This window comes from Pantherophis guttatus, chromosome 4 (genome assembly GCF_059756535.1).
Source record: "Pantherophis guttatus breed Tessera chromosome 4, ASM5975653v1, whole genome shotgun sequence".
Taxonomy (NCBI): domain Eukaryota; kingdom Metazoa; phylum Chordata; class Lepidosauria; order Squamata; family Colubridae; genus Pantherophis; species Pantherophis guttatus.
The window spans coordinates 20,727,588-20,754,512 of record NC_142066.1 but is presented as its reverse complement, the minus strand read 5'-3'; the positions used below and the strand labels follow the sequence as shown (position 1 = coordinate 20,754,512).

Sequence of the window (26,925 nt, the reverse complement as noted above, 5' to 3'; positions counted from 1 at the left end):
TCATTAGGCCTTCCTGATATGTTAACTTCAATGCATCTTCCTCACTGTCCCATTATTATTACTTAATTGATTCATAGTTATATTTTTCAAACTCAAGATGGCAAATATACCTCATACTTTTTCCTCCTCCTATTTATGCCTTAATACTAATCTATTAATTATATTAATGATCTGACGTGTTTCAATTATGTACATTTCCCAGAATCACATGCAAGTGAGATGGGTGGCTATATAAATTTGATAAATAAATAAATAAGTAAATAACCCCACTCAAGTTCTACTTAGCATGATTGTTTTTCCATTATAGCATCAAAACAAAACCATAAAACTCCAGCCATCCTTCATTTTAATTTTCCAAATATGCCTCCAGAATGTTTTCTTATGGTCTTCCACCAATGTCCAACGTCTTTGTTTCTTTTGGGGTACTTGTTGAGAAGTTTAAAGTCTGGGGTGTAGACACCATATACATGCTTCTAAATAAATAGACATAGAATAAAGTTTGATTGATAACCTTTGTGTGCATTTCTTCCTTGCTAGGTGTTAAAGGAACTATGATTGCTGTGAATGTTATAGGAACTGTCAACCAACCCAAGAAATCAGATCTACAAAATTGCAGGGACCAGAACATAAATTGGGGATTGGTTTGTTATAATGTCTTGCAAATTTGCTTTTATTCACTTGTTTCTCCCCCTCATCCTCCCCTCTCCAAACCTGCAAACTTTCTTTCTGGCTTTGAAGAAGACAGATTTTGTGGCCCTTTCCCTGCCCTCTAGTGGTGAGCTGAGACATTTGTCAACATGATCTAAAACTTCAGGTAGCCTGCAAATACAAACACAGTTGGGACCCCAACATTCATTATTAAGTGGTGCAATCATTAAGTGAGGCCTTGTTGAACTGTGGTGGCACAGTGATTAGAATGTAGTACGGGAGTCTAATTCTGCCAACTGCCAGTAGTTTGATCCTGACTGGTTCAATATTTTGTAGTCTAATGTATTGTGAGAAATTGGAATTTATATCTTTCCCTGCCTCGATGTCTGTATGATGCAAACTTGTGTCCTTTTTTTCCTTTATATTGAACCTATAGGATATTTTCTTCAGTCTCATCCTGAACTCATGAATGAAAAAAATTGAAGGCTCTCTTAGTTGGACCAGAGTTGGAGTGCAGTGGGGTAGAGAATGTGGTGTGGTGTAGTGTAAGTATGGATAGGATAGGATAGGATAGGATAGGATAGGATAGGATAGGATAGGATAGGATAGGATAGGATAGGATAGGATAGGAAGGACAGGACAGGACTGGACAAGAGAAAAATAGAATAGAATAGAACAGAATAGAACAGAATAGAACAGAATTATAGTAATGCCTTTACACATACATATATTTACATCTCTATTTCTCTTTATGGATCTAATGATTTTATTTTTTGTCTTGTTGTTCATGTGTTCCTGCCCCTACAAGTCCTCACATGTTTTGAAGTTGTTCACATATGTGACTGTCTCACTATCATTATGGAATTAGCCAGTTTGTCTCTTCCAAATCATATGGGACTGAATTTTAGTGTCAATTTAGTAGTTATTGTCCCCATCCAATTCTAACTCATGGCTGGGAGTCCCAAAGCTCTGTGAGCTGATTTGTTAGTATGTTGCACTCCCTAGTTTTGTCTGAAAAACATCTCCAGGAGTCAGATCTGTCTGGTCTACATCAAAGATCTTGTTGCAGACAGAGGCATTTGTACACAGAAAGAAGACACCCATGGAAGATGTTAGTATTGGAGTTACTGTTAATAGTATTGCCTGAAGTGACGTGCAAGAATCCTAGCCTTCAATGTGACTTTCGGAAGCCTCTTCCTATTCAGCACACCTATCATCAGCTTGGAGACATTAATATTGCTGGCATTATTTCTGTATTCTCAACATATTCTGATCCCATTGATTTCAGTCAAGATCCTTCTCAGGGATTTCAAGATGGACTTCTGTAAGTATATCATTAATTTATTGTCAAGCTCTGAACCTTGCTGGTAAATCACATGATGCTTGAAATATTTTGCTCTAATGGCAAAAATGTCTGATAGAAACATCTAAAATAGGATGCCTAGGTTTATTTTATGTAAAGTTATATTTTATTTCAGTTTCCAGGTAAAGTTGAAATTGTTAAAATAGAGATCAAACTTCCATTTATAACAAGTCACATCTAAATATCTATTAATATACAGGTATGTATGGCTTAATTTATGAAGCTGTTACTACCGTTAAGGAAGGGAAAGCACATATTTCCCATGATATGTTTTCCCATTCTTTATTTCTGGTATCAAAATGTAGCAATTTCCATTTGCATTTAAGCCATTCTTTAAAGCTGCAGTTTTGATAGTGGGCCATTCTCACGTACAGAAACATAGAAATAAGAACTATTTCACACATTCCACAAAACGTGTTGTATGAAAGAATTGTAAGTGCCATAATGTGAAGCAGGCCTTTCTTAATGTGCTGTTTTTAATTCTGTTTTACAGAATAATTTTTCAGAATTACCAGCATATCCTGGCTTTAGTGTTTACTGTAAAGGAGATCAATGAAAATCCCCAAATCTTACCCAACATCACTCTGGGCTTCCACATTTTTAACAGCAATTTTAGTCCAAGCTGGACTTACTTTGTCTCAATGCTTCTGCCTTTCACTCAGGGCAAATTCATCCCTAACTACAAGTGTGGGATCACAAATACTTTGGCTGCAGTCATTGGGGCACCTGACATCTCTCTTCACATGGCAACTGTGCTGTGCATCTACAAAGTTCCTCAGGTTAGATTTGCTGTAGATAAACATTATCATTCTGCCATAGCTCCACAAATATCTATATGCTTCTCTCTGTAAAAAGGAGAGACCTTTCGGATAAATAGATATTACTTTTTGCTTGATCGGATCAGAATAGCAGCATGAACAATTGTAACTCTGAACAGACGGTGGGGATATTTGACACAGGAAAACATGCCCCTGTTGGAAGAAATATCTATCTAGTTCAGTTCCAAGCTGGGTGGAAGTCACTGGAAACATGGATTTTAATTGGAAAAAGGGTGAAACAGAAGCACATGGGTGGTTCTGGACAGCTGGCCACATGGAGTTGAAAATGAGAGTTATTTATACCTTGTCCTGGGCCTTGCCCTTGAGCTTCCTGTTCCTGTGCAAGAACATGTATTCAATTGTCTGTTGTAGGGGTCATAGCTAACCCTGTAGGTTGTCTGAGAAGTTTGGTTAAAGCCTGAAGGATGATGCAATCTCCCCAGGTTAATTTGTAATGTGGTGTGCTCTGCTGCTAGATAATCCTCTTATGTCATGGAGAGTCATGTCTTAATAAGTATAGGTATAACTTTATTGTCATTTTACATGTATACATAGTATACCCATACAACGAAATTCACATAACACCCAAAGACCATGACCAACACACATAACAATCTGCAAACACACTCCCACCCACCACAAATTCCCCACCCCTCAACCACTCAAACATCTACACAACAGACCAAGTAATGCTGTCCAACAGCTCACTGATAATGGCCCTTTAGTTCATTGTTGAGTGCAATTATAGCTCTGGGATAAAAACTATTCAGAAAACGTGAGGTCGGAGTTATAATTATTCGGTATTTTCTGCTAGAAGGCAACAGTAAGCAAGATTGTAATCCCATCACCCTGGAGTTTAAGATCTTTTGTTTTGTAGATAGGTTGGCTCTGTCCTTCTCAATGGGCACCAAATATCTGCTTGGGCAGGGAGCTGAAGCTCTGAGTTTCTGTCTCCCTTAAGATTTTGTATTTCTCTTTTAGGGGAAATCTTTTATTCTGCCTTTTTTTTTAATATTTCTCAAAATATTTCATTCTTCTAGGAGGAATGGCTTCACTCACCCCAATTTCAGACATTGAACTAAAGTTCATATTTGAAATGTTGACAATCAGACTATTTCGAGAAAAATGTATTTACTGAAACCTCAAGTGTGACATCTTCGTTTATATTTCCTAATAAACACAACTAGTTGCATAATTTCAGTATAAAAGGTGAAAGACACCCAAGGACTCAAATAAATATATACATTTTCAGAGGCTCACAGAGAATTTTGCAATTGCATATGTTTATCTTTCTGTAGTTGACCTATGGCTCTGCTCCAGTCATGGATAAAGAGACTCAAGCAGTTTTCTTCCAACAAATGTTTCCGAATGAATCCCACCAACATAAGGGCCTCCTGCAGTTATTGCTGTACTTTAGATGGATCTGGATTGGAATTCTCATAGTAAAGGATGAAAAAGGAGAGAAATTTCTCCAGGAGGTACTCCCCACTTTTTCAGAGCATGGCATCTGCGTTGAATTCGTAGCAGAGTTCCCAAATGTAGCTTTTTACAGTGATTTTACTGATACCATAAGCGAAGGATTACATATATACCATGTTCTCATGAAGAGCACAGCCAATGTGATAATATTATATGGTGAAATTCAGTCCTTAGCAGGTCTGAGAACTTTCCTCCAGTTTTCAGAAGTGGAGGATATACCAAGGAAGAAAAAGATTTGGCTTATTACAGCTCAGATAGATTATACTTCAACTTCCGTTCATAAATCTTGGGATATCCATTTCCTACAAGGTGCTTTATCCTTTGCAGTACACACAAAAGAAGTCCAAAACTTTCAGGAATTTCTTCAAATTCTAAGTCCAAAGAACAATCAAAATGATCATTTTCGGAAAGATTTCTGGGAACAGGCATTCAGCTGTTTCTTCTCAAACTCAAAAATGGAGGTGTCTGAGAAAAAGTGTACTGGACAGGAGAAGCTTGAAACCCTTCCTACATCTGTGTTTGAAACATGCATGAGCGGCCAGAGTTACAATATTTACAATGCGGTCTATGCTGTGGCACATGCTTTGCAATCTCTCTCTATATCCAAATCTAGAGAAACAACAATGATGAAAGAAAGAAAGAAACATTTTCACAATCAAGTGTGGTGGCAGGTAAGTCTGTTACCAGGGTAGTGAGAAACCACCATATCTGTAGTTGCAACATGTGTCCATGAACTCTAGCAAACAGTATTCTCCAGGGATATTGATGTCTGAAAATCCAAAAGTGAGAATAATGGATTAACTAATCAAAACATTCATATGCTGATATTAAAACCTTAACTGGCATTCTACAAAATTTCTTAGAATATGTTTCTCTCCATGAAATTAACCTCCTGTCAAACCCAAAACCAAGAATGACAGATAGTAATTCTTCTAAGCTGATTCCTTCTTGTTTTACATCTATAGATAAAATTTTGTCAATCTGAGCACTTTACTATCTGTATCTGCAATTTACTCTGTGAATTATTTTCCTCCTCTTTCTCACAGACAAAATATCCAATCTGAATTAACTTTTACTTCCCATCCTGGGAAGCCACTTCCTTATCATTCCATAAATTCAGTCTATAAATAAATGGAAGGAGGTGATTATACTTCCACATGATATTAGAGTGATATCATCTGCATATCTGAGGTTGTTGATATTTCTACCAGCAATCCTAGTTCTCGCTTGCGATTCATCCAGACAGACATTTCACATGATGTACTTTGCATATAATTTAAATAAGCAAGGTGACAATATATAGCCTTTTTGTACTTACTACCATATTTTGAACCGGTCAGTTTTTACATGTCTGGATCTAACTGTTGCTTCTTGGCTGGCATGCAAGTGCCAGACATGCCCAATCTAATCTTTTAGGAAAGAAAGACCATCAACTCCATTTGGCTAAAGCAAAGAGTTTTTCTACTAAAGTTGCTGGTTGCTGTAATGTGAAGCCAGCTCTGAATTCTCCCGTGCTTGCAAAATACAAAAAAAGGTTCACCCACATCTCATTCTTCCCCCCACCTCTGTGACCATTCCTTTTCCAGCCAACCAGAGCTCACCAAAATGTTTTGAGAATGCTGAGATGTTTGCAGATAATCCACATATTTCTCAGGCTTGGCCTTGGGATGCTGGTACAAACAAGATCTGGCTGCTCTGGTCTTTATCACCTGTCATTCCCCTTCCCAATTTCCCATCACATACACCCACACAGCTTTATTGCCCTTCCCTCCTCCCCACCTCTTCCGGCCTTTGACGGCAGGAAGCTGTAAGGTTCCCAGATGAATCAGGGGGAACTGACATTAGCCTTCTCAGGTTACAGTTATGGTAGTCTGGTACTCCCAACACTTTAAGAACTTGCCATAGATTGTTGTGATCAACATAATCAAAGGCTTTAGTATAATCAATCAAGCAGAAGTAATGGTTTTCTTGAACTACGTTGCTTTCTCCATAATCCAGCAAATGTTGGCAATTTGATCCCCAGTTCCTCTGCCTATTCAAAACACAATTTGTACTGCTGGTCCTTCTCTCTTCACCTACTGCTGAAGCCTAGCTTGTAGGATTTTGGGTATAATCTTGCTAGCAAGTGAAATTAGCAAAATTACATAGTAGTTGTATGCATCCTAGTATTTGTTATATATTTATTGGAAGTGATCTGGCTTAAGTAGCTTTGAAATTAAACTACAGAGCTTAATTTTATTTTTTTGCTGATTGTTTATTTTTCAATTTTATATTAATTTTATTTCAGTAGTCTGATATGTTACCTCTACCTCTGTTTTAGAATTATTGTTATGTTATTTGTTTGATACAAATATCAAAATAAAATAAAAATAAAATAAAATAAAGTGTTCATATTTTCTTTGTTTAAAGATATATTCATATGTATGTTTTGAATATATGAATAATTTCTCCCTCCCTTGGTTTGTTCCCCTCTGATTGCCTGTGTTTCAGGTTCATTCTTTTCTGAGAAGTGTCAGATTCAACAATAGTGTTGGTGAAAAGATCTCCTTTGATAAAAATGGAGAATTCATTGGTGGATTTGATATTATCAGTTGGATCACATTCCCAAACCAATCTTTTCTTAGGGTCAAAGTTGGAGTGATAGATCCCACAGCTCCAGCAGAGAGCTTCTTCAATATTTCTGTAGATTCCATCACATGGCCAGTAGGCTTTAACCAGGTTAGCTTTTTGAATCCAGATTTATCTGCCTTCATTTAAATATCTTTATTGATGAAAGTGTCACAATATCATCTCTGACTAATCTAGGTACAAATTTTCTGGAAAAGGAAAGATACCAGTAAGAATTATTTACTTTTTTAGCAATTGCTGTTAAATATTGAATTCTTTACTGGCCCTCCATTAATTATGGATGATGATTTTTATGTTTTTGAAGTAAAACCTGCCAGATTTCATCAGTATCCTGATTTCAAAATTCAGAAGTTGAGAAAACCAACTTTAACTACGTAGCATAGAAATTGTCTTTGAAGAGCAGTGATGATGGTATCGAAGGCCATAAATACAATAATTGTAGATATTTAATTAATTATTATTTCAGAGAAATTACATCTAAAGTTATGTCATCCTGCTATCCATCTATATTTTTCATCTATTGATTCCGTACTAACATTATCTCTCCAAGCATTTCCTTTCCTCCTGTATCTTAAAAATTCTTCTCCATTCATTGATAGGCAATACCTTTATCTTTGTGTAATGATCCTTGTGAGAGAGGACACAGCAAGGCCAAGAAAGAAGGAAAGTTGTTTTGTTGCTATGATTGTCACCTATGTCCAGAGGGGAAAATAACAAAGGAGAAGGGTATGAAATTTCCAAATATACTGGGATTAAGCCAACACTATGTAATTTCCTATATCAATTCACCTGCATTGTTTTTCAGATGTAGATGACTGCTCTCCATGTCCAGAAGATCAATATCCAAATCCTGGGAAAAATATGTGCATTCCAAAGCGGATCATCTTTTTGTCCTATGAAGAACCCTTAGGGATCAGTCTGACTGTTCTTTCTCTTTTCTTTTCTTTAATGACAACTTGGATAATAACAGTCTTCATGAAACACAAGCACACTCCCATCGTCAAAGCCAACAATCGGAATCTCACTTATACACTCCTACTTTCTCTTCTCCTCTCTTTCCTTTGTGTCTTTCTATTTGTTGGGAGACCCAATACGATTGTGTGTCTCTTTCGACAACCAGCTTTTGGCCTCATCTTTTCTGTGGCAGTTTCTTGTGTCTTGGCCAAAACCTTTGTTGTGGTTTTAGCATTCATGGCCACCAAACCTGGTTCCAGATTGAGGAAATGGGTTGGGGGAAGGATCGTCAGTTTCATTCTTCTATCCTGCTCCCTTATTCAAATATGTGTTTGTGCTGTATGGCTGATAATGTCCCCACCATATCCAGATTTTGATGCACATTCAATACCTGAAGAACTTATCCTGGAGTGCAATGAAGACTCAGTCATATTCTACTGTGTTTTGGGCTTTATGGGTTTTCTTGCTCTGCTTAGCTTCTCTGCTGCTTTTCTAGCTAGGAATTTACCTGACAGTTTCAATGAAGCCAAATTCATCACCTTCAGCATGTTGGTCTTCTGCAGTGTTTGGTTGTGTTTTATTCCAACCTATCTAAGCACTAGGGGAAAATATACATTGGCTGTGGAGATCTTCTCCATGATCTCCTCCAGTGCTGGCTTATTGGTGTGCATCTTTTTTCCCAAGTGTTTTATCATTGTGATGAGACCAGAGCTGAATGATAAACATCAGCTCATGAAAAGGAAGTTTTAAAAAATCTTTCTGTTTGCCTGATATTCTTTATATGTACATGTTGGAGAACTTCCCCACTGAATTTGTAAAAAGAAGTGTGGTTAAATACAAATACAAATTTGTTTAAACAGGGAAGGTCTATGATTTTTTTTCTAAAGCAATCAGACAGAGGGAGGTCCCTGTTGAGGAAGCTCAAACTGGCCAAGGAACTGCTGATCCACTTCTAGAGAGGAATTATTGAGTCTGTCATCTGCACCTCTATAACTGTCTCATTTGGTTCTGCAACCCAACAAGACAGACACAGGCTTCACAGGATAATTAGAACTGCAGAAATTACTACCAACCTGCCTTCCATTGAGGACCTGTATACTGCACGAGTCAAAAAGAGGGCTGTGAAAATATTTACGGACCCCTCACATCCTGGACATAAACTATTTCAACTCTTACCCTCAAAACAATGCTATAGAGCACTGCACAACAGAACAACTAGCCACAAGAACAGTTTTTTTCTTGAACACCATCACTCTGCTAAACAAATAATTCCCTCAACACTGTCAAACTAGTTACTAAGTCTGCACTACTATTAATCTTCTCATCGTTCCTATCACCCATCTCCTCCCACTTATGACTGTATGACTGTCAACCTGTTGCTGATATCCTTAAGATTTATATTAATTGTTTTCCTATGACTATCATTAAGTGTTGTACCTTATTATTCTTCACAAATGTATCTTTTCGTTTATGTACACTGAGTGCATATGCATCAAAGACAAATTTCTTGTGTGTCCAATCACACTTGGGCAATAAAGAATTCTATTCTATTCTGTTCTGATGCATACCATGTGTAGTCATAATCTACAAAACATGGGGTTAAATTAAAAGCTGGCCATATGTCTTCTTTTCAATAGCAAAGACCAAAGAAATCTCTGGCACAAAAATGTTTCTTGTAAATTCATTTAATTTTAATTTAACAAAGTTAGAAGGGACCTTGGAGGTCTTCTAGCGCAACCCTTTACTCAGGCAGGAAACCCTACACCACTTCAGACAAATGGTTATCTAATCTCTTCTTAAAAACTTCCAGTGTTGGAGCATTTGCAACTTCTGGTGGCAAGTTGTTCCACTGATTAATTGTTCTAACTGTCAGGAAATTTCTCCTTAGTTCTAAGTTGCTTCTCTCCTTGATTGGTTTCCACCCATTGCTTCTTGTTCTACCCTCAGGTCCTTTGGAGAATAGTTTGACTCCCTTGTCTTTGTGGCAGCCCCTAAGATATTGGAACACTGCTATCATGTCTCCCCTAGTCCTTTTTTTCATTAAACTAGACATACCCAGTTCCTGCAACTGTTCTTCATATGTTTTAGTCTCCAGTCCCCTAATCATCTTTGTTGCTCTTCTCTGCACTCTTTCTACAATCTCCTGTTCTATATGGAGAACTAGGAAGGTATAACGGAGGTTTGGCTTAGGTAACAACAATGCTTTATTTCTAACAGAACATTAACTCACAGAATAAGGCAACTGCGCGTGAGCGAACACATTGACAACTTGTTGCCGTCTGACAACTGCTTAAATAGGGAGCTGTCAGATGGGAGGAACCAATAGGAGTGCTGCATTTTCCTGCTATTTGGCTGCTCATGTCTTAGCCAATCAGAGCCGAGTAGCAACAGGGCAGGTTTTGGGGAAGTCGGAACTGCGAGGACTTAACACTCCACATCTTTTTTACATAGTGGTGAACAAAACTGAATGCAGTATTCCAAGTGTGGCCTTACCAAGGCATTATAAAGCGGTATTAACATTTCACATGATCTTGATTCTATCCCTCTGTTTATGCAGTGAAGAACTGCCTCACTGGGGATTATTATGTTTTGTCGCAGAACAACCAGATGTTCAGATTGGATTTGGCATTTTTATTTACATATCTTTTCCCCTTTTAAATGTAAATTTTAATTTGTTTTTAAATTATTGGGTATTTTAAATTCGTCTCAGCCAAATTATTTAATTCGTTTTTATTCTATTTTAAATTTTTGTATTTATGTGTTTTATTCTGTGGCTGTTCACCGCCCTGAGTCCTTCAGGAGTAGGGCGGTATATAAATCCAATAAAATAATAATAAAAAACAAACAAACATATCAAATCCTTCCCAAAAACCAGGCATAGACAGATTTAAATATTACATGGTGTTATAGTTATCATCACCAAATGTAAGCTGCTCCAAGTAAAGCTGCCGTTTGCAATTGGCTGATGAGAAATTTATCAGTTCCAATGTTTTTTGCAGCCAGAATTAGCACTTCTACCTCTTTCTCCAAATTTCCTTCTCATAGTCATTCCATGTAATGCTATTATCTGTTACCCTGATATTTGTTTTAATGCAATGACCATGCAATGCTTTCTCTTTCCATGTCTCTTTTTAGGTTTTCATTTGGTTTTTCTTGTAGTCCATTTTGGTCTCTCCAGTACTCATTAGGTCTTCCTGATATGTTAACTTTAGTGCATCTTCTTCACTGTCCCATTATCATTATTTAATTTATTCAGATCTCCATCTTTATATCTTTAAAAACTCAAGATGGAGAACAATCCTCATACTTCTTCCTCCTCCTAAAGGTAAAGGTAAAGATTCACCTTGCATATATGTGCTAGTCGTTCCCGACTCTAGGGGGCGATGGTCATCTCCATTTCAAACTGAAAAGCCAGCACTGTCCAAAGACGTCTCCATGGTCATGTGGCCAGCATGACTAAACACCAAAGGCATACGGAATGCTGTTACCTTCCCACCAAAGATGGTCCCTATTTTTCTACTTGCATTTTTTACATGCTTTCGAACTGTATAGAAACAAAGAAACATACCATAATGTGATGCAGACCTTTCTTAATGTATTTATTAAAATTGTTTTACAGAATAGTTTTTCAGAATTTCCAGCATATCCTGGCCTTAGCATTTACTATAAAACAGATTAATGAAAATCCTCAAATCCTACCCAACATCACGCTGGGCTTCCACATTTTTAACAGCAATTTTAGTCCAAGCTGGACTTACTTTGCCTCAATGTTGCTGCCTTTCACTCAGGGCAAATTCATCCCTATTTTTATTTATTTATTTATTTGTTTAAATTTCTATACCGCCCTTCTCCAATGTAGGACTCAGGGCGGTGAACAGCCAAGTAAAAACAAGACATACATACAAACATACAAAATCTAAAAACTGTTTAAAATAATTAAATAATTTTGGCCGTAATTAAAACATTCCAATTTAAAATCCATTTAAAATTTGACTCAAGCCAGCCCAGCTAGTTGGAATAAATGGGTTTTCAGGGCCCGACGAAAAATCCGGAGGTCTGTTATTGTACGTAGCTCTGGGGGGAGGTTGTTCCAGAGGGCGGGCGCCGCCACAGAGAAGGCTCTCCCCCTGGGGGTCGCCAGCCGACATTGTCTGGCGGACGGCACCCTGAGGAGGCCCACTCTGTGGGAGCGTACTGGCCGGTGGGAGGCTATTGGTGGCAGAAGGCGGTCTCGTAAGTACCCCGGCCCTAAGCCATGGAGCGCTTTAAAGGTGGTCACCAACACCTTGAAGCGCACCCGGAAGACCACCGGGAGCCAGTGCAGCTCGCGCAGGAGAGGTGTCACGTGGGAGCGCCTCGTCGCCCCCAAAATCCCCCGCGCGGCCGCATTCTGGACCAGCTGGAGCCTCCGGGTGCACCCCAGGGGGAGCCCCATGTAGAGAGCATTGCAGTAGTCCAGGCGGGAAGTGACGAGTGCCTGAGTGACTGTGCGTAGGGAGTCCCGATCTAGAAAGGGGCGCAACTGGCGTATCAGGCGAACCTGATAAAAAGCCCCCCTGGCCACGGCCGCCAAATGATCTTCTAACGACAGCCGTGCGTCCAGGAGGACGCCCAAGTTACGAGCCCTCTCCGTGGGGGCGAGTGATTCGCCTCCAATAGCCAGCGATGGCGTCAGCTGGCTATATCGGGACGCCGGAAGCCACAGCCACTCGGTCTTGGAGGGGTTGACTTGGAGCCTGTTTCTCCCCATCCAGGCCCGCACGGCCTCCAGGCACTGGGACATCACTTTAAGGGCATCATTGGGGTGGCCTGGGGTGGAGATGTACAGCTGGGTGTCATCAGCGTACTGATGGAACTCCACCCCGAAGCCACGGATGATCTCACCCAGCGGCTTTACATAAATGTTGAACAGAAGGGGCGAGAGGACCGACCCTTGTGGCACCCCACAAGCAAGGTGCCTCGGGGTCGACCGCTGCCCCCCTGTCAACACAGATTGCGACCGGTCAGAGAGGTAGGAGGAGAACCACCGCAAAACGGTGCCTCCCACCCCCAACCCCGCCAACCGGTGCAACATGATACCATGGTCGATGGTATCAAAAGCCGCTGAGAGGTCTAACAGGACCAGGATAGAGGAGCAACCCCTATCCCGGGCCCTCCAGAGATCATCCACCAATGCGACCAATGCCGTTTCCGTGCTGTGCCCAGGCCGGAAGCCGGACTGGAGCGGGTCTAGATAGACAGCTTCATCCAGGTACCGGGGAAGCTGTTGCGCCACCACACTCTCAACAACCTTCGCGATGAAGCGAAGGTTGGAGACTGGACGATAGTTAGCCAAAACAGCCGGATCCAGAGAAGGCTTCTTGAGGAGGGGCCTCACCACCGCTTCTTTCAAAGCGGCCGGCAGGACCCCCTCACTCAAAGAAGCGTTAACAATCTTCTGGAGCCAGCCTCGTGTCACCTCCCGGGAAGCCAGTACCAACCAGGAGGGACACGGGTCCAATAAACATGTGGTCGCGTTCAGCCGTCCCAGGACCCTGTCCATGTCCTCGGGAGCCACAGGATCAAACTCCCCCCAGATAACACTCTCAAGACCTGCCTCAGTCATCCCGTCTGGACATACCCAGTCAGAGGCCAGCCCTTCCCGAATCTGAGCGATTTTGTCATGCAGATACTGCACAAAATCCTCAGCTCGACCCTGCAAGGGGTCATCCCGCACTTCCAGATGGAGGAGGGAGCGGGTCACCCTAAACAGGGCGGCCGGGCGATTATCTGATGACGCGATAAGAGCGGCAAAATAGCTAGTTTTCGCCGCTTTTATCGCCACTAGGTAGGTCTTAATATGAGACCTCACCAGTGTTCGGTCAGGTTCGGAGCGGCTGGTCCTCCAACTACTCTCCAGGCGTCTTTTCCGGCGCTTCATCTCCCTAAGCTCCTCGGAGAACCAAGGAGCTAGGTGAGTTCGGTGCCGGGTCAGAGGCCGCAAAGGCACGACTCGGTCCAAGGCCCCGGCAGCCGCACTATCCCAGGCGGCCACCAGGTCTTCAGCCGAGTCATGAGCCAGAATCTCAGGAAATGGCCCAAGCTCCATCTGGAACCTATCAGGGTCCATCAGGCGCCTGGGGCGGAACCACCTGGTCGGTCCCGCCTCCCTGCGGCAGGGTGCAGCGGTTAGAAAGTCCAGTCGAAGGAGCGAGTGGTCAGACCATGACAAGGGTTCGATGGCTATATCCCCTATATCAAGGCCACTCAACCACTGACCAGAGACAAAAACTAGGTCCAGAGTGTGTCCTCCTGTGTGAGTGGGGTCATGAATTAACTGAGTAAGGTCCATGGCCGTCATGGAAGCCATGAACTCTCGAGCCACCTCAGACGTTTCACCGATAGATGGCAGGTTGAAATCCCCCATGATGGCAATTCTGGGGGTGCCCACCGCCACCTCGGCTATAACGTTAAGGAGCTCGGGCAGGGCCGTTGCCACGTGGCAGGGAGCCAGGTACGTGACCAACAGGCCCATCTGTACTCCACGACCCCACTTCACAAAGAGGGACTCACATCCGGCTATCTGTGGAACAGTGGTCTCCCTTGGATCCAGACCTTCCTTTATAATAACCGCCACCCCCCCGCCCCTGCCCTGAGCCCTCGGCTGATGAAATGCACGGAAGCCTGGTGGGCATATATCCACGAGGGGGACTCCCCCCTCCTGGCCCAACCAGGTCTCCGTAATACCCGCCAGGTCCGCCTCCCCCTCCTGAATAAGATCGTGAATGAGGGGGGCTTTATTAACAACGGACCTGGCGTTGCACAACATCAGCCGGAGGCTCTGGCCCTGAGAATCTGGACAACCTGGGGAACAAGAAAAGCATTGGGGACCGGAATGCGCAATCGCTCTAAGATAGCGAGTGCGCATTCCCCGCACATGATGTGGTCCCCAGCTTCCGCCATATCTGTCCCTCCCACTCACTGTGCTGATGGAACAGCCCTCTTCAAATCGAACTCCAACCCCCTCCCCGACCTCCGGTTCTACGTCCCTAATGTCGCAGCCCTTCGCTAAGGCTGGTCTTGAACCCGGTGGATTTCCCCCAGAACCCACCCTAATCCCCCCCGAACCCCTTAAAATTTTTGTTAAAAACTCACTAAAAAAACCCACTTAAAAAACCCCTCAAACTCTTCTTAGCCGCATGCCATCTCTCGGGGCTCCAACGCCCGTCATCAAGATAGGCCCTCGATAACGAAGAGGGCCAGACCTGCGAGAGGGGGGAGTCTCGCAGGGCACGAAGGTCATTCACCGAGTACATCAAACATCAAAGGGAGGTGATAGTCCATGGCCAATAACCAGGGGCCAATTTGATGTTATCACAGTCAGAAGGAGTGAAATGCCAGGCTTCAATAGAGTTCCAATGGAGCATGTGAGACCTCAGTGCCCTCTCACGGCAATGGCGGGAGTAAAATGCTGTTTCGGTCCGGCAAAGGGTGACCCAGCCCTCCTCTCACGGGGGCTGGTCAACCACGATCGTCCAAAAAGCCGGAGATGAGACAGCAGCTATAGACCCACTCCACCAAGACTTGAATCCCCAGATGTAAACCTCCATTCAACGGAGGGGAAGAATGGGGTCAGGTCAGTCCACATAATCCAGACAGGCTCAGACAGCGGAGATCATAATCGTCATTACCTCCGGGGAGGTCAAGATGGCATCTAGACCCGGAGATGATTGTTCAGCAGGCATACACGGCATGGCATCACCACATTCAGGGGGATGGGGGTGAAAAAGGAGAGCAAAGGCAACAAATGCCATAGGGGGGAAAACCCCTCAGTCATAGTCCAGCTCTCCCCAACCCCTCCCGGATCTTCCTTGGGACCATGCTGCTTGCCTCGTCCAGCCTCGCCCAGCCTCCATAAATCCTCATGGAGGCCTCTGGGATGACCAAGGGGCCGGATAACGCCCCACGGTCGCCCAGGAGATCCAACAAAGCAAGCCAGCAACTGCCAACCTCTCCGACGCTCCCACGCTCCAAACTGTGGCAGCTTCTTCCTTGACCCGGCAGCCGCCATTTCCACGCCGCCAGCACCGCCGCCGCCGCCGCCGCCAGCCTCCCCGCCCTAACTACAAGTGTGGGATTACAAATACCTTGGCTGCAGTCATTGGGGCACCTGACATCTGTCTTCACATGGCAACTGTGCTGTGCATCTACAAAGTTCCTCAGGTAAGATGGGATGCAAATATACATTATTATTCTGCCATACCTCCACAAACATTGGTATGCTTCTCTCTGTAAAAAGGAGAGACATAGATATTGTTTTTTGCTTGATCGGATCAGAATAGCAGCATGAACAATTGTAATTCTGAACACACAATGGAATATTTACACAACAAAACATGCCCCAATTCCAGACATTGAACTAAGGTTCAGATCTGAAACATTCACAATGAGACTACTTCCAGGAAAATGTATTTTCCGATACCTCAAGTGTGACATCTTGGTTGATATTTCCTAATAAACACAACTAGTTGCATAATTTCACTAAATAAAATCAAAGATACCCAAGGATGTACCCAACATATATATGTTTTCAGAGGCTCACATACAGTAGAATTTTGCAATTCCATACATTTATCTTTCTGTAGTTGACCTATGGCTCTGCTCCAGTCATGGATAAAGAGACTCAATCAATTTTCTTACAACAAATGTTTCCGAATGAATCCCACCAACGTAAGGGCCTCCTGCAGTTATTGCTGTACTTTAGATGGATCTGGATTGGAATTCTTGTAGTAAAGGATGAAAAAGGAGAGAAATTTCTCCAAGAGGTGCTCCCCACATTTTCTGACTATGGCATCTGCATTGAATTTATAGCAGAATTACCAAACGTAGCTTTTTACAATGATTTTACTGATACCATAGATGAAGGATTACATATATATCAGGTTCTCATGAAGAGCACAGCCAATGTGATAATCTTATATGGTGAAATTCAGTCCTTATCAGTTCTGAGAACTTTCCTCCAGTTTTCAGAAGTGGAGGATATACCAAGGGAAAAAAAAGATTTGGTTTATAACAGCTCAGACAGATTATACTTCAATTTCCGTTCATAAAACTTGGGATATCCATTTCCTGCATGGGGCTTTATCCTTTGCTATTCACACAAAGGAGATCCAAAACTTCCAGGAATTTCTTCAAAATCTAAATCCAAGCAACAATCAGAATGATCATTTTTGGAAAGTTTTCTGGGAGCAGGCATTCAGTTGTTTCTTCCTAAATTCAAAAATGGAGGAGTCTGAGGAGAAATGTACTGGACAGGAGAAGCTTGAAACCCTTCCTACATCTGTGTTTGAAACACGCATGAGTGGCCAGAGTTACAATATTTACAATGCGGTCTATGCTGTGGCACATGCTTTGCAATCTCTCTCTCTATTCAAATCAAAGGAAACAACAATGATGAAAGAAAGAAGGAAACATTTTCACAATCAAGTGTGGTGGCAGGTAGGTCTGTTAGCAGAATAGTGCAGAAACCACCATATCTGTAGTGTTCATAAACTCTAGCAAACAATATTTTCCAGGGATATTGATATCTGAAAATCCAAAAGTGAGATGTAATAATGGAATAAGTAATCAAAATATTCATATACGTTGGTTGTCTGTAGTGGAGTTAAGGTTTCAGTGGGGGAGGCAGTACTTTAAGAATAAGTAGATTAATCTAGTTTATGTTTGATTAAATGAAATACCTTGTATTTTGCTCTGGGAAGTTGGGGGGGAGGGTGGGATGAAGGGGGGAAAGGGTGGGGGAAACATGGGGGAAAGTTTTTTTTTGTATTTCTTTTTTGTAAAACTTTTCAATAATAAAATATTCATATACTGATATTAAAATTGTAAATGGCATTCTACAAAATTCCTTAGAATATGCTTCCCTCCATGAAATTAACTTCCTGTCAAGCGCAAAACCAAAAATGACAGATGGTAATTCTTCTGATTTCTTCTTGTTTTATACCTATAGATAAACTCTTGTCAATCTGAGCATTCTGCTCTCTGTACCTACAGTACAATTTGCTTTGTGAATTATTAGGGAGGGTCTATGATGCTCCTCTTTCCCACAGACATAATATCCAAATGGAATTGTCTTTTATTTCTCTGAAATGCATCCCCTCCATCCTGGGACTCCACATCCTTACTACATTCTATTCTTTTTCCATAAATCCAGTCTATAAATAAATGAAAGGAGGTGATTTACTCCCTCCCCATCATATGTTAAAGCTGTATTTTTTTATTATTTTTTATTTTTGTTGTTATATATACTTTATCTGGAATGTTTGCATTGAGTGAGACATAGTTCACAGATTGTTGAAAGTACAATCATGCCCATACTTTTTGGCATTTCCTGATGAGGATCTTCCCATACAATCCATGTGTGGAACAGGAAGAACTGATATATTTTGACGTTCTTACTGAATCTTACAAGATTCAGCATGCTGAAATAACAATAGCACTTAGATTTATATACCACTTCATAGTGTTTTACAGCCCTCTCTAAGCAGTTTAGTGAATCAGCATATTGCCCCCAACAATCCAGGTCCTCATTTTACCAACCTTGGAAGGATGGAAGGCTGAGTCACCTTAAACCAGCGAGAATAGAACTGCCAAAATGCAGTCAGCTGGCAGTCAGCTTAAGTAGCCTGCAGTACTGCATTCTAACCACTGCGCCACCATGGCTCATGTTCCCTTTCTATGAGGCTTAGGGTTCTGACCTCATCATAGACCATTTCTACACCCTGTTATTCACAATAACACATACATAGTTTTAGAGCAAATGGAAGGAGCAGAATGAGATTAGCCTTATATGCTTCCAGGAACACAGCTCTAAGAGAAGGGAAGGGAGGGAAGGTGTTTTTAATATCTCAGGGCACTTAATAAAAGAGGACTGTAGTGTACTGAGAAGGACCAAGGGGGGATGTTATTTTGAGCCTACTTTTTGTGAGACATATATACTGCTTTGGGATGAAACAATAATGGATTTCAAATGATGGACATTTAAGCCATCAAGTTCAAGATCCACTCAATGCAGGATTTCAAATTCCAGCAGCTGCTGCATATGTTGACTCTTATTTATTTATTTATTTATTTATTTATTTATTTATTTATTTATTTATTTATTTATTTATTTATTTAAGTTGCTGCATATGTTGACTCTTATTTATTTATTTATTTATTTATTTATTTATTTATTTATTTATTTATTTATTTATTTATTTATTTATTTATTTAGTGTATGGCTAGTCACACACAATATTAAAACACTTCATTTTTACAGGTTAAAACAATTAGAAAAAGAGCAGTAAGAAAACCTAAGAGGAAAACAGAAATAACATTTCAGAGTTTAATGTCGAGTTTGGAGATCCAGTCAATAGCTGTCGTTGTTATGCAGAGGAAGTCCCTAAAATCTCCTGGATACCTTCTGTTAGAGCATTCCCTCACTATATGTTGGATAGTCTGTCGGGGGGGGGCACAATCGCATTGTGCTGAAGGTGTCTTTCCCCATTACAAGGAGTCGGCACACACCCCTTGAGTCATTCTAATTCTATTGTATGTCACCCATATGTGTCCGGGTAGATTAAATCCTGGAGATATACTGTTAGGATTAATATGCTCAGAAATATATTGGAAGGAATAGCTACTCCACGCTTCCATCCACTTTTGTGTGGTGTTCTGATGATCAGCCAGCAGCTTAAGCGCTGTCAAGAGTGGTAGATTTCTTGACTTTAATTGGCATCTTAAGAGATCAGGAATGTAGCCATGAATGGGTAGAGAGAAATTTAACAGGATCTTACTATACTCCCGAATGAGAGCTTCTTGTCGTCGTAAGTGCAGGGGAAGTATGTGACTAAGAACTGGTAACCAGTAACTAGATGTAGATTTTATGCACCCAGTAATTAGCCTCATCGTATGGTTGAGTTGAACATCAATAAGTCCTGTATGTGAGCTGTTTATCCATACAGGTGCACAGTATTCCGCTGCAGAGTAGCAAAGCCTAACGGCTGCACATCAAAGAGTTGGGGCTGAAGCTCCCCAAATTGTTCCGCATAGTTTTTGTAGAATGTTATTTCTGCTGTTAACCTTGGCAGCCATATTCTGAATATGTTTTTTAAAAGACAGAGTCCTGTCTAAGGTGACCCCCAGGTATCTTGATGTTGCCTCATATGGAAGCAGTTTGTTGTTTAGGTATACATTGAATTCTCTTTTTGCCAATATGTTGTTAAGGTGAAAACATGATGTAACTGTTTTACTTACGCTTGGGATTAACCTCCATTGGTAGAAGTATGTACTCAAAGTTGTAAGGTTGGCTGTAAGTAAGCCTTCTGTAGCTTCAATGTCCTTGTGGCTTTATGCTAATGTCAGGTCATCAGCATAAGAGAACTTTGTTGATAGTGTGGGTGGCATATCAGAAATATATAAGTTAAATAGAGATGGGGCCAGCACGGAGCCCTGAGGGAGTCTGTTATTCAGGTGTCTTTGCTTGCTGATTTTGTCACCCATGATGACTTGAAAGGTCCTTGCTGAAAGCATGTTATTTATTAGGCGGCCCATAGTCTTACAGGGGACAGCGTGGAGGAATTTGCTTAATAGGCCCTCCCTCCATACTCTATCGTATGCTGCTGTGAAATCCACAAATACAACAGATGTTTTCAATTTATTCTGATAGCTGCTTTCAATATGGCTTGTAAGACTACAAAGGCAAAGTTACTCATGTCCGTGGTAACCCTTAAGCCACACATGCCTCCTGGGTGGTGCTAAATGAGTAACAGATGGACTGGTAGCCAGACATCTGAGGGGATCTCCTGGCTTCACACACAATCCCACAGTCCTTTTAAGGACCTTTTAAGTACCAAAAAAAAAATGTTGACTCTGTGTCTACTTTAATGTACCCAATAAAAGAAATGTCATTTCCCTTCGGTCCTCAATTCCCAATGCCTAACCTCTTTTACTGAGATTTTATTTCCTAGGTAGAATAATAGTTTCCTAAAGTTATTTTAAATTAATTATAGATTTTACTTTCTAAAAAGTAAGTCTATCTTCCATTATATTGTAATTTTTACCGGCAGCCCTTACTTAATGCTAAGTGATGCAGTTAGACGTTGTGACATCACCTGACCATGAAGTTTAGCAACAATAACTTTGGCAGACCCCAGTTCCCATTATTAAGTGAGGATTCCATAGTTTGTAAAGCATGGAATTCATGTGATCACAACTTCCAATTTCATTCTAGCTTCCCCATTGACTTTTCTTGTGGAAAGACAGCAAGATAGATTGCAAATTGCAATCAAGTAACTGTGGGATGCCATGACAGTCAGAAATCCAGGCCAATTCCTAACTTCCAGGATTGTGATCATATGAGCAAAGTAAGGAAGTCAAAAGTACCACTTGTTCTGCACTGTTACCATTTCAGATGGTTGCTGAACAAGCAGTCATTAAACAATGAACACCTGTACTTTAGTGTTGCTGTGCTATCTGAGTTATTGTTTTGGTATTCAGTCACAAAGTCTTGTCTGAGTCTTGCAACCCCAGGAACCATAGCACCCCAGCCCCCACTGTCTTCCACTGTCTTCTAGAATTTGCCCATATTAATGTTCATTGTGCTGCTGATACTACCTAACCATCTCCTCCTTTGTTATCCTCTTCTCCAGTGGTGGGTTGCACCCGGTTCGCAAGAACCGGTAGTAAAAATTCATAGTAGTTCAGTAATAACATTGGCTAGCCAAGCCCCCGAACCGGTCCCTGGCCCGGTCACCGCTTGCTTACCCCGCCCACCTCATCAGAGGCTTTTTTTTTTTTTACTTTTAAAAGCATTTTTTCTACAACCTCCTTGGCCGAAAAAATGCTTTTAAAAGTAAAAAAAAAAAAGCCTCTGATGATCGCGCGGCTCAGCTGGGATCGTCAGAGGCTTCTGAAAGCATTTTTTTATGCAACTTCTTCGGCTGAAGAGGTTGTAGGGAAAAAAAATGCCTTTAAAAGCCTCTGGCGATCCCCGCTGAGTTGCCTGATCGTCAGAAGCTCCTAAAAGCGTTTTTTTCACAAGATGAACTTTGAATATAATTTAAATAAGCAAGGTGACAATATAGAGCCTTGTTGTACTTATTACCCTATTTTGAAGCAATCAACTGTTCCATGTCTGGCTCTAACTGTTGCTTCTTGGCTCTCATGCAGATGTCAGATCTGCTCCAAACTGATCCCTTAGGAAAGGAAGACCTTTGACTCCATTTGGTAAAGCAAAGGGTTCTTTTTTATTTGTTGCAGTAATGTAAGGCCAGCTCTAAATTGTCCAGCATTTGCAAGATACAAAAAAGGTTCACCCAGAGCCCGTTCTTACCCCTCTGTAACCAGTTCATTTCCAGCCAACCACAGCTCACCAAAATGTTTTGAGAATGCTGAGATATTTTGGGATAATCAATATATTTCTCAGGGTGCTTGGCCTTGGGATGCTGGTAAAAACAGGATCTGGCTGCTCTGGTCTTTATCACCTATCATTCCACCCTCCTGATTTCCCATTACATAAAAACACAGCTTTATTTCCCTTTAATCCTCCACCCCCTCCATTTCTGGTCTTTAATGGCAGGAAGCAGGTGAGGGGCCAAGCTGAATCAGTTAGAGCTGACTTTAGCATTCTCAGGTGACAGTTATGGTGGTCTGGTACTCCCAACACTTTGAGAATTTGCCACAGATTGTTGTGATTCACATATTCAAAGGCTTTAGCATGGTCAATGAAACAGAAGTAGATGGTTTTCTGGCATTACCTTGCTTTCTCAAAATCCAGCAAATGAAGGAAATTTGATCTCCAGTTCCTCTGCCTTTTCAAAAAACCATTTGTACTACATAGTTCTCGATTTACATACTGCTGAAGCCTAGCTTGTAGGATTTTGAATATGATCTTGTTACTGTGTCAAATGAGTGCAATTATATGGTAGTTTTAGACATACTAATATTTATTATATATTTATTAGAAGTGATCTGGCTTAAGTAGCTTTTGCAAATAAACTACAGAGCTTAATTTTTTATTTATGGTTGTTTATTTTGCAATTCTATGTTAATTTTATTTCAGAAATCTGAAATGTTACTCCTATCTCTGTTTTAGAATGGCAGTTATTTATTTGTTTGATGGCTTACAACTTTAAAGAAACATTCATATGTATGTTTTGAATATATAATATTTTTTCTCCTTCCTTGGTTTGTTCCTCTCTGATTGCCTTTGTGTTTCAGGTTCACTCTTTTCTGAGAAGTATCAGTTTTAACAACAGTGTTGATGAAAAGATCTCCTTTGATAAAAGTGGAGAATTGATTGGTGGATTTTATATTATCAACTGGATCACATTCCCAAACCAATCCTTTCTTAGGGTCAAAGTTGGAGTAATAGATCCCACTGGTCCAGCAGAGAACTTCTTCAAGATATTTATAGATTCCATCACCTGGCCAGTAGGCTTTAATCAGGTTAGTTTTTTTAATCTAGATTTCTCTGCATTCATTTAAATATCTTTATTGATGAAAGTGTCACAGTATCATCTCTGACTAACCAAGGTAGAAATTTCCTTGAAAAGGAAACATACCAGTATTTTATTTTATTTTATTTTTTACTTTTCTAGCAATTACAATTGAATATTAGGAAATATATTTTCCTGGCTACTTGTTAATTATGAACAATGGTTTTCATGGTTTTGACGTAAAAGCTGCAAGCTAGCACACTAAATCTCATCAGTTTGCTAATATTAAAATTCAGAAGTTGAAAAAACCAACTTTAATTAATTAGCACAGAAATTGTCTTTGAAGAGTGAGGATGTTTAATAAAGGCTATCAATACAATTATTGAAGATATTTAATTAATTATAATTTCAGAGTTATTACATCTAAAATTATGTCATTCCGCTACTTCATTTTTAATCTGCTGATTCCACAGAAACGCTCCAAGCACTTTCTTTCCTCTATGTATCTTAATATATTCTTCTTCATTCATTGATAGGCATTACCTTTATCTTTGTGTAATGATCCTTGTGAGACAGGATACAGCAAGGCCAAGAAAGAAGGAAAGTTGTTTTGTTGCTATGATTGCCGTCCATGTCCAGAGGGGAAAACATCAAAGGAGAAGGGTAGGAAATTTTCAGATATATTGGGATTAAGTCAACACTATAATTTCTTATATCAACTCAGCTGCATTCTTTTTCAGACATAGATGACTGCTCTCCATGTCCAGAAGATCAATATCCAAATCCTGGCAAAAATATGTGCATTCCAAAGCGGATCACCTTTTTGTCCTATGAAGAACCTTTAGGGATCAGTCTGACTGTTCTTTCTCTTTGCTTTTCTTTGATGACAACTTTGGTAATAACAATCTTCATGAAACACAGAGTTACTCCCATCGTCAAAGCCAACAACCGGAATCTCACTTATCCTTTCTGTCTTTCTATTTGTTGGGAGGCCCAATACGATTGTTTGTCTTCTTCGACAATCAGCTTTTGGCCTCATCTTTTTTGTGGCAGTTTCCTGTGTCTTGGCCAAAACCTTTGTTGTGGTTCTAGCATTCATGGCCACCAAACCAGGTTCCAAATTGAGGAAATGGAATTGGGGGAAGGATGGTCAGTGTCATTCTACTCACGTGCTCCCTTATTCAAATATGTGTTTGTGCTGTGTGGCTGATAACATCCCCACCATATCCAGATTTTGATATGAAGTCAATGTCTGAAGAAGTCATCCTGGAGTGCAATGAAGACTCGGTCATGTTCTACTGTGTTTTGGGCTTTATGGGTTTACTTGCTCTGGTTAGCTTCTCTGCTGCTTTTCTAGCTAGGAATTTACCTGACAGCTTCAATGAAGCCAAATTCATCACCTTCAGCATGTTGGTCTTCTGCAGTGTTTGGTTGTGTTTTATTCCAACCTACCTAAGCACAAGGGGAAAATATACATTGGCAGTGGAGATCTTCTCCATGATCTTCTCCAGTGCTGGCTTATTAGTGTGCATCTTTCTTCCCAAGTGTTTTATCATTGTGATGAGATCTGAACTGAATGATAAGCACCAGCTCATGAAGAGAAAGTTTTAAGAAATCTTTTTCTTTGCCTAATATTCTTTCTATGTACATGTTGGTGAACTTCCTCACTTCAACATTTAAGCTAGAGAACAATGTACAGAGACAGTGGTGTTCTATGTTGCCCTGTCCCCTGAGATTCGGATAGCTTGGAAGGGTTTTTTTTTTTTCTTCTGGAAAGCAATTATAACTGGGCTCTATAAAAACATAAATTACAGCACAAATTAATGTATTGACATATTTACTGACATTTTTGACTTATTGACATATTTTGGTATGTTATGGTGAGCTATGATTAAATGTATTGACTAAATGTGAATTGTAAATTTGTCTTTGTTGATCATCTTAATTTATATGCAGTAGAATGTGTAAAAAGAAATGCAGTTAAATACAAATGAGATTTTTTTAAAATGGGGGAAGGTCTATGATTTTTATTCCGAAGCAATCGGACAGAGGGAATTCCCTGATGCATACCACTTGTAGTGGTTACCTACAAAACATGTGGTAAATTCAAAAGCTGGCCATATGCCTTGTTCTCAATAACAAAGATCAAAGAAATTTCTGGCACAAAAAATAATTCTAGCACATTCAAATAATTTCCATCAGAAGTCCAATACATGCTAGTATCCAATTTGCAATAGTCTCCTTTTAAGAAATTTGATCGAGTATGATGACTGTGTTGAAAAGCATGTTTTATGGTCAAAAGTCTGTTTGAGTAGATAAGTGTTTAGCAATACTTGAATAACTGTACATCTCCACCCCAAACCACCCCAACGATGCCCTTGAAGTGATGCCCCAGTGCCTGGAAGCCATGTGGATCTGGATGGGGAGGAATAGGCTCAGGCTCAACCCATCCAAGACCGAGTGGCTGTGGTTTCCGACGTCCTGATATAGTCAGTTGGTGCCATCACTGACTATTGGGGGCGAATCATTGGCTCCCACAGAGAGGGCGTGCAACTTGGGCGTCCTCCTGGATTCACGACTGTCTTTAGAAGAGCACTTGACGGCTGTGACCGGGAGGATTTTTCATTCGCCTGATTCACCAGTTGCGTCCCTTTCTGGATCGGGACTCGTTACTCATGGTCACTCATGCCCTTGTCACCTCCCGCCTGGACTATTGCAATGCTCTCTACATGGGGCTCCCCTTGAGGAGCACCCGGAGGCTCCAACGGGCGCAGAGTGCGGCCGCGTGGGTGGTAATGAGAGTGACATGGCGCTCCCATGTAACACCTCTCCTGCACGAGCTGCACTGGCTCCCGGTGGTCTTCTGGGTACACTTCAAGGTTTTGGTTACCACCTTTAAAGTGCTCCATGGCTTAGGACCTGGGTACTTGTGGGACCGCCTACTACCACCAATAGCCTCCCACTGGCCGGTACGCTCCCATAGAGAGGGGCTCTTCCGGGTGCCGTCAGCCAAACAATGCTGACTGGCGGCCCCCAGGGGGAGAGCCTTCTCTGTGGGGGCACCTACTATCTGGAACGAGCTCCCCCCAGAGATTCGGAGGATCCCGGATCTGCGCACCTTCCGCCGCGATTTAAAGACCTTATTATTTCACCAGGCGGGCCTGGCCTAATTTTCTCCCTCTTTTATAGAAGATTTTTAATTTTAAAACATTTTTTAGTATTTTATATATTCAATTTTAAAATTGGTTTTAAATAGATTGGGGTTTTAAATTTGTCGGGGCCAAAATTATTTAATTTGATTTTATTCTACTTTTAAATTTTAAATGTATGTTTTTATTGTTTGGCTGTGTACTGCCCTGAGTCCTTCGGGAGTAGGGCGGTATAGAAATCAATCAAACAAACAAACAAACAAACAAACAAACAAACAAACAAATAAATAAATAAATAAATAAATAAATAAATGTGTAGAACCAGAGGTTTGAAGGTTATAAATCTAGATAGTTCTGCAGCACTTGAATGAGAGGCACACAATGATTCTAAGTGCCAGTTGATGACTCCAATTGGTTTAACTGTTTCT

At 41.0% G+C, this 26,925-nt stretch overlaps 1 protein-coding gene and 1 pseudogene across 1 annotated transcript; both read left to right on the top strand.

Moving 5' to 3' along the window:
- The first annotated feature begins 1,757 nt into the window (after positions 1 to 1,757).
- LOC132711585 (vomeronasal type-2 receptor 26-like) lies at positions 1,758 to 8,640 on the top strand. Its single transcript, XM_060690956.2, has 5 exons — positions 1,758 to 1,972; positions 2,505 to 2,790; positions 4,128 to 4,871; positions 7,536 to 7,662; positions 7,742 to 8,640. The coding sequence occupies exons 1-5, from the start codon at positions 1,758 to 1,760 to the stop codon at positions 8,638 to 8,640; spliced, it is 2,271 nt and encodes a 756-aa protein (XP_060546939.2).
- Positions 8,641 to 16,056: 7,416 nt separating this feature from the next.
- On the top strand, positions 16,057 to 24,959 carry LOC132711586 (vomeronasal type-2 receptor 26-like; annotated as a pseudogene).
- The last annotated feature ends 1,966 nt before the right edge of the window (positions 24,960 to 26,925 follow it).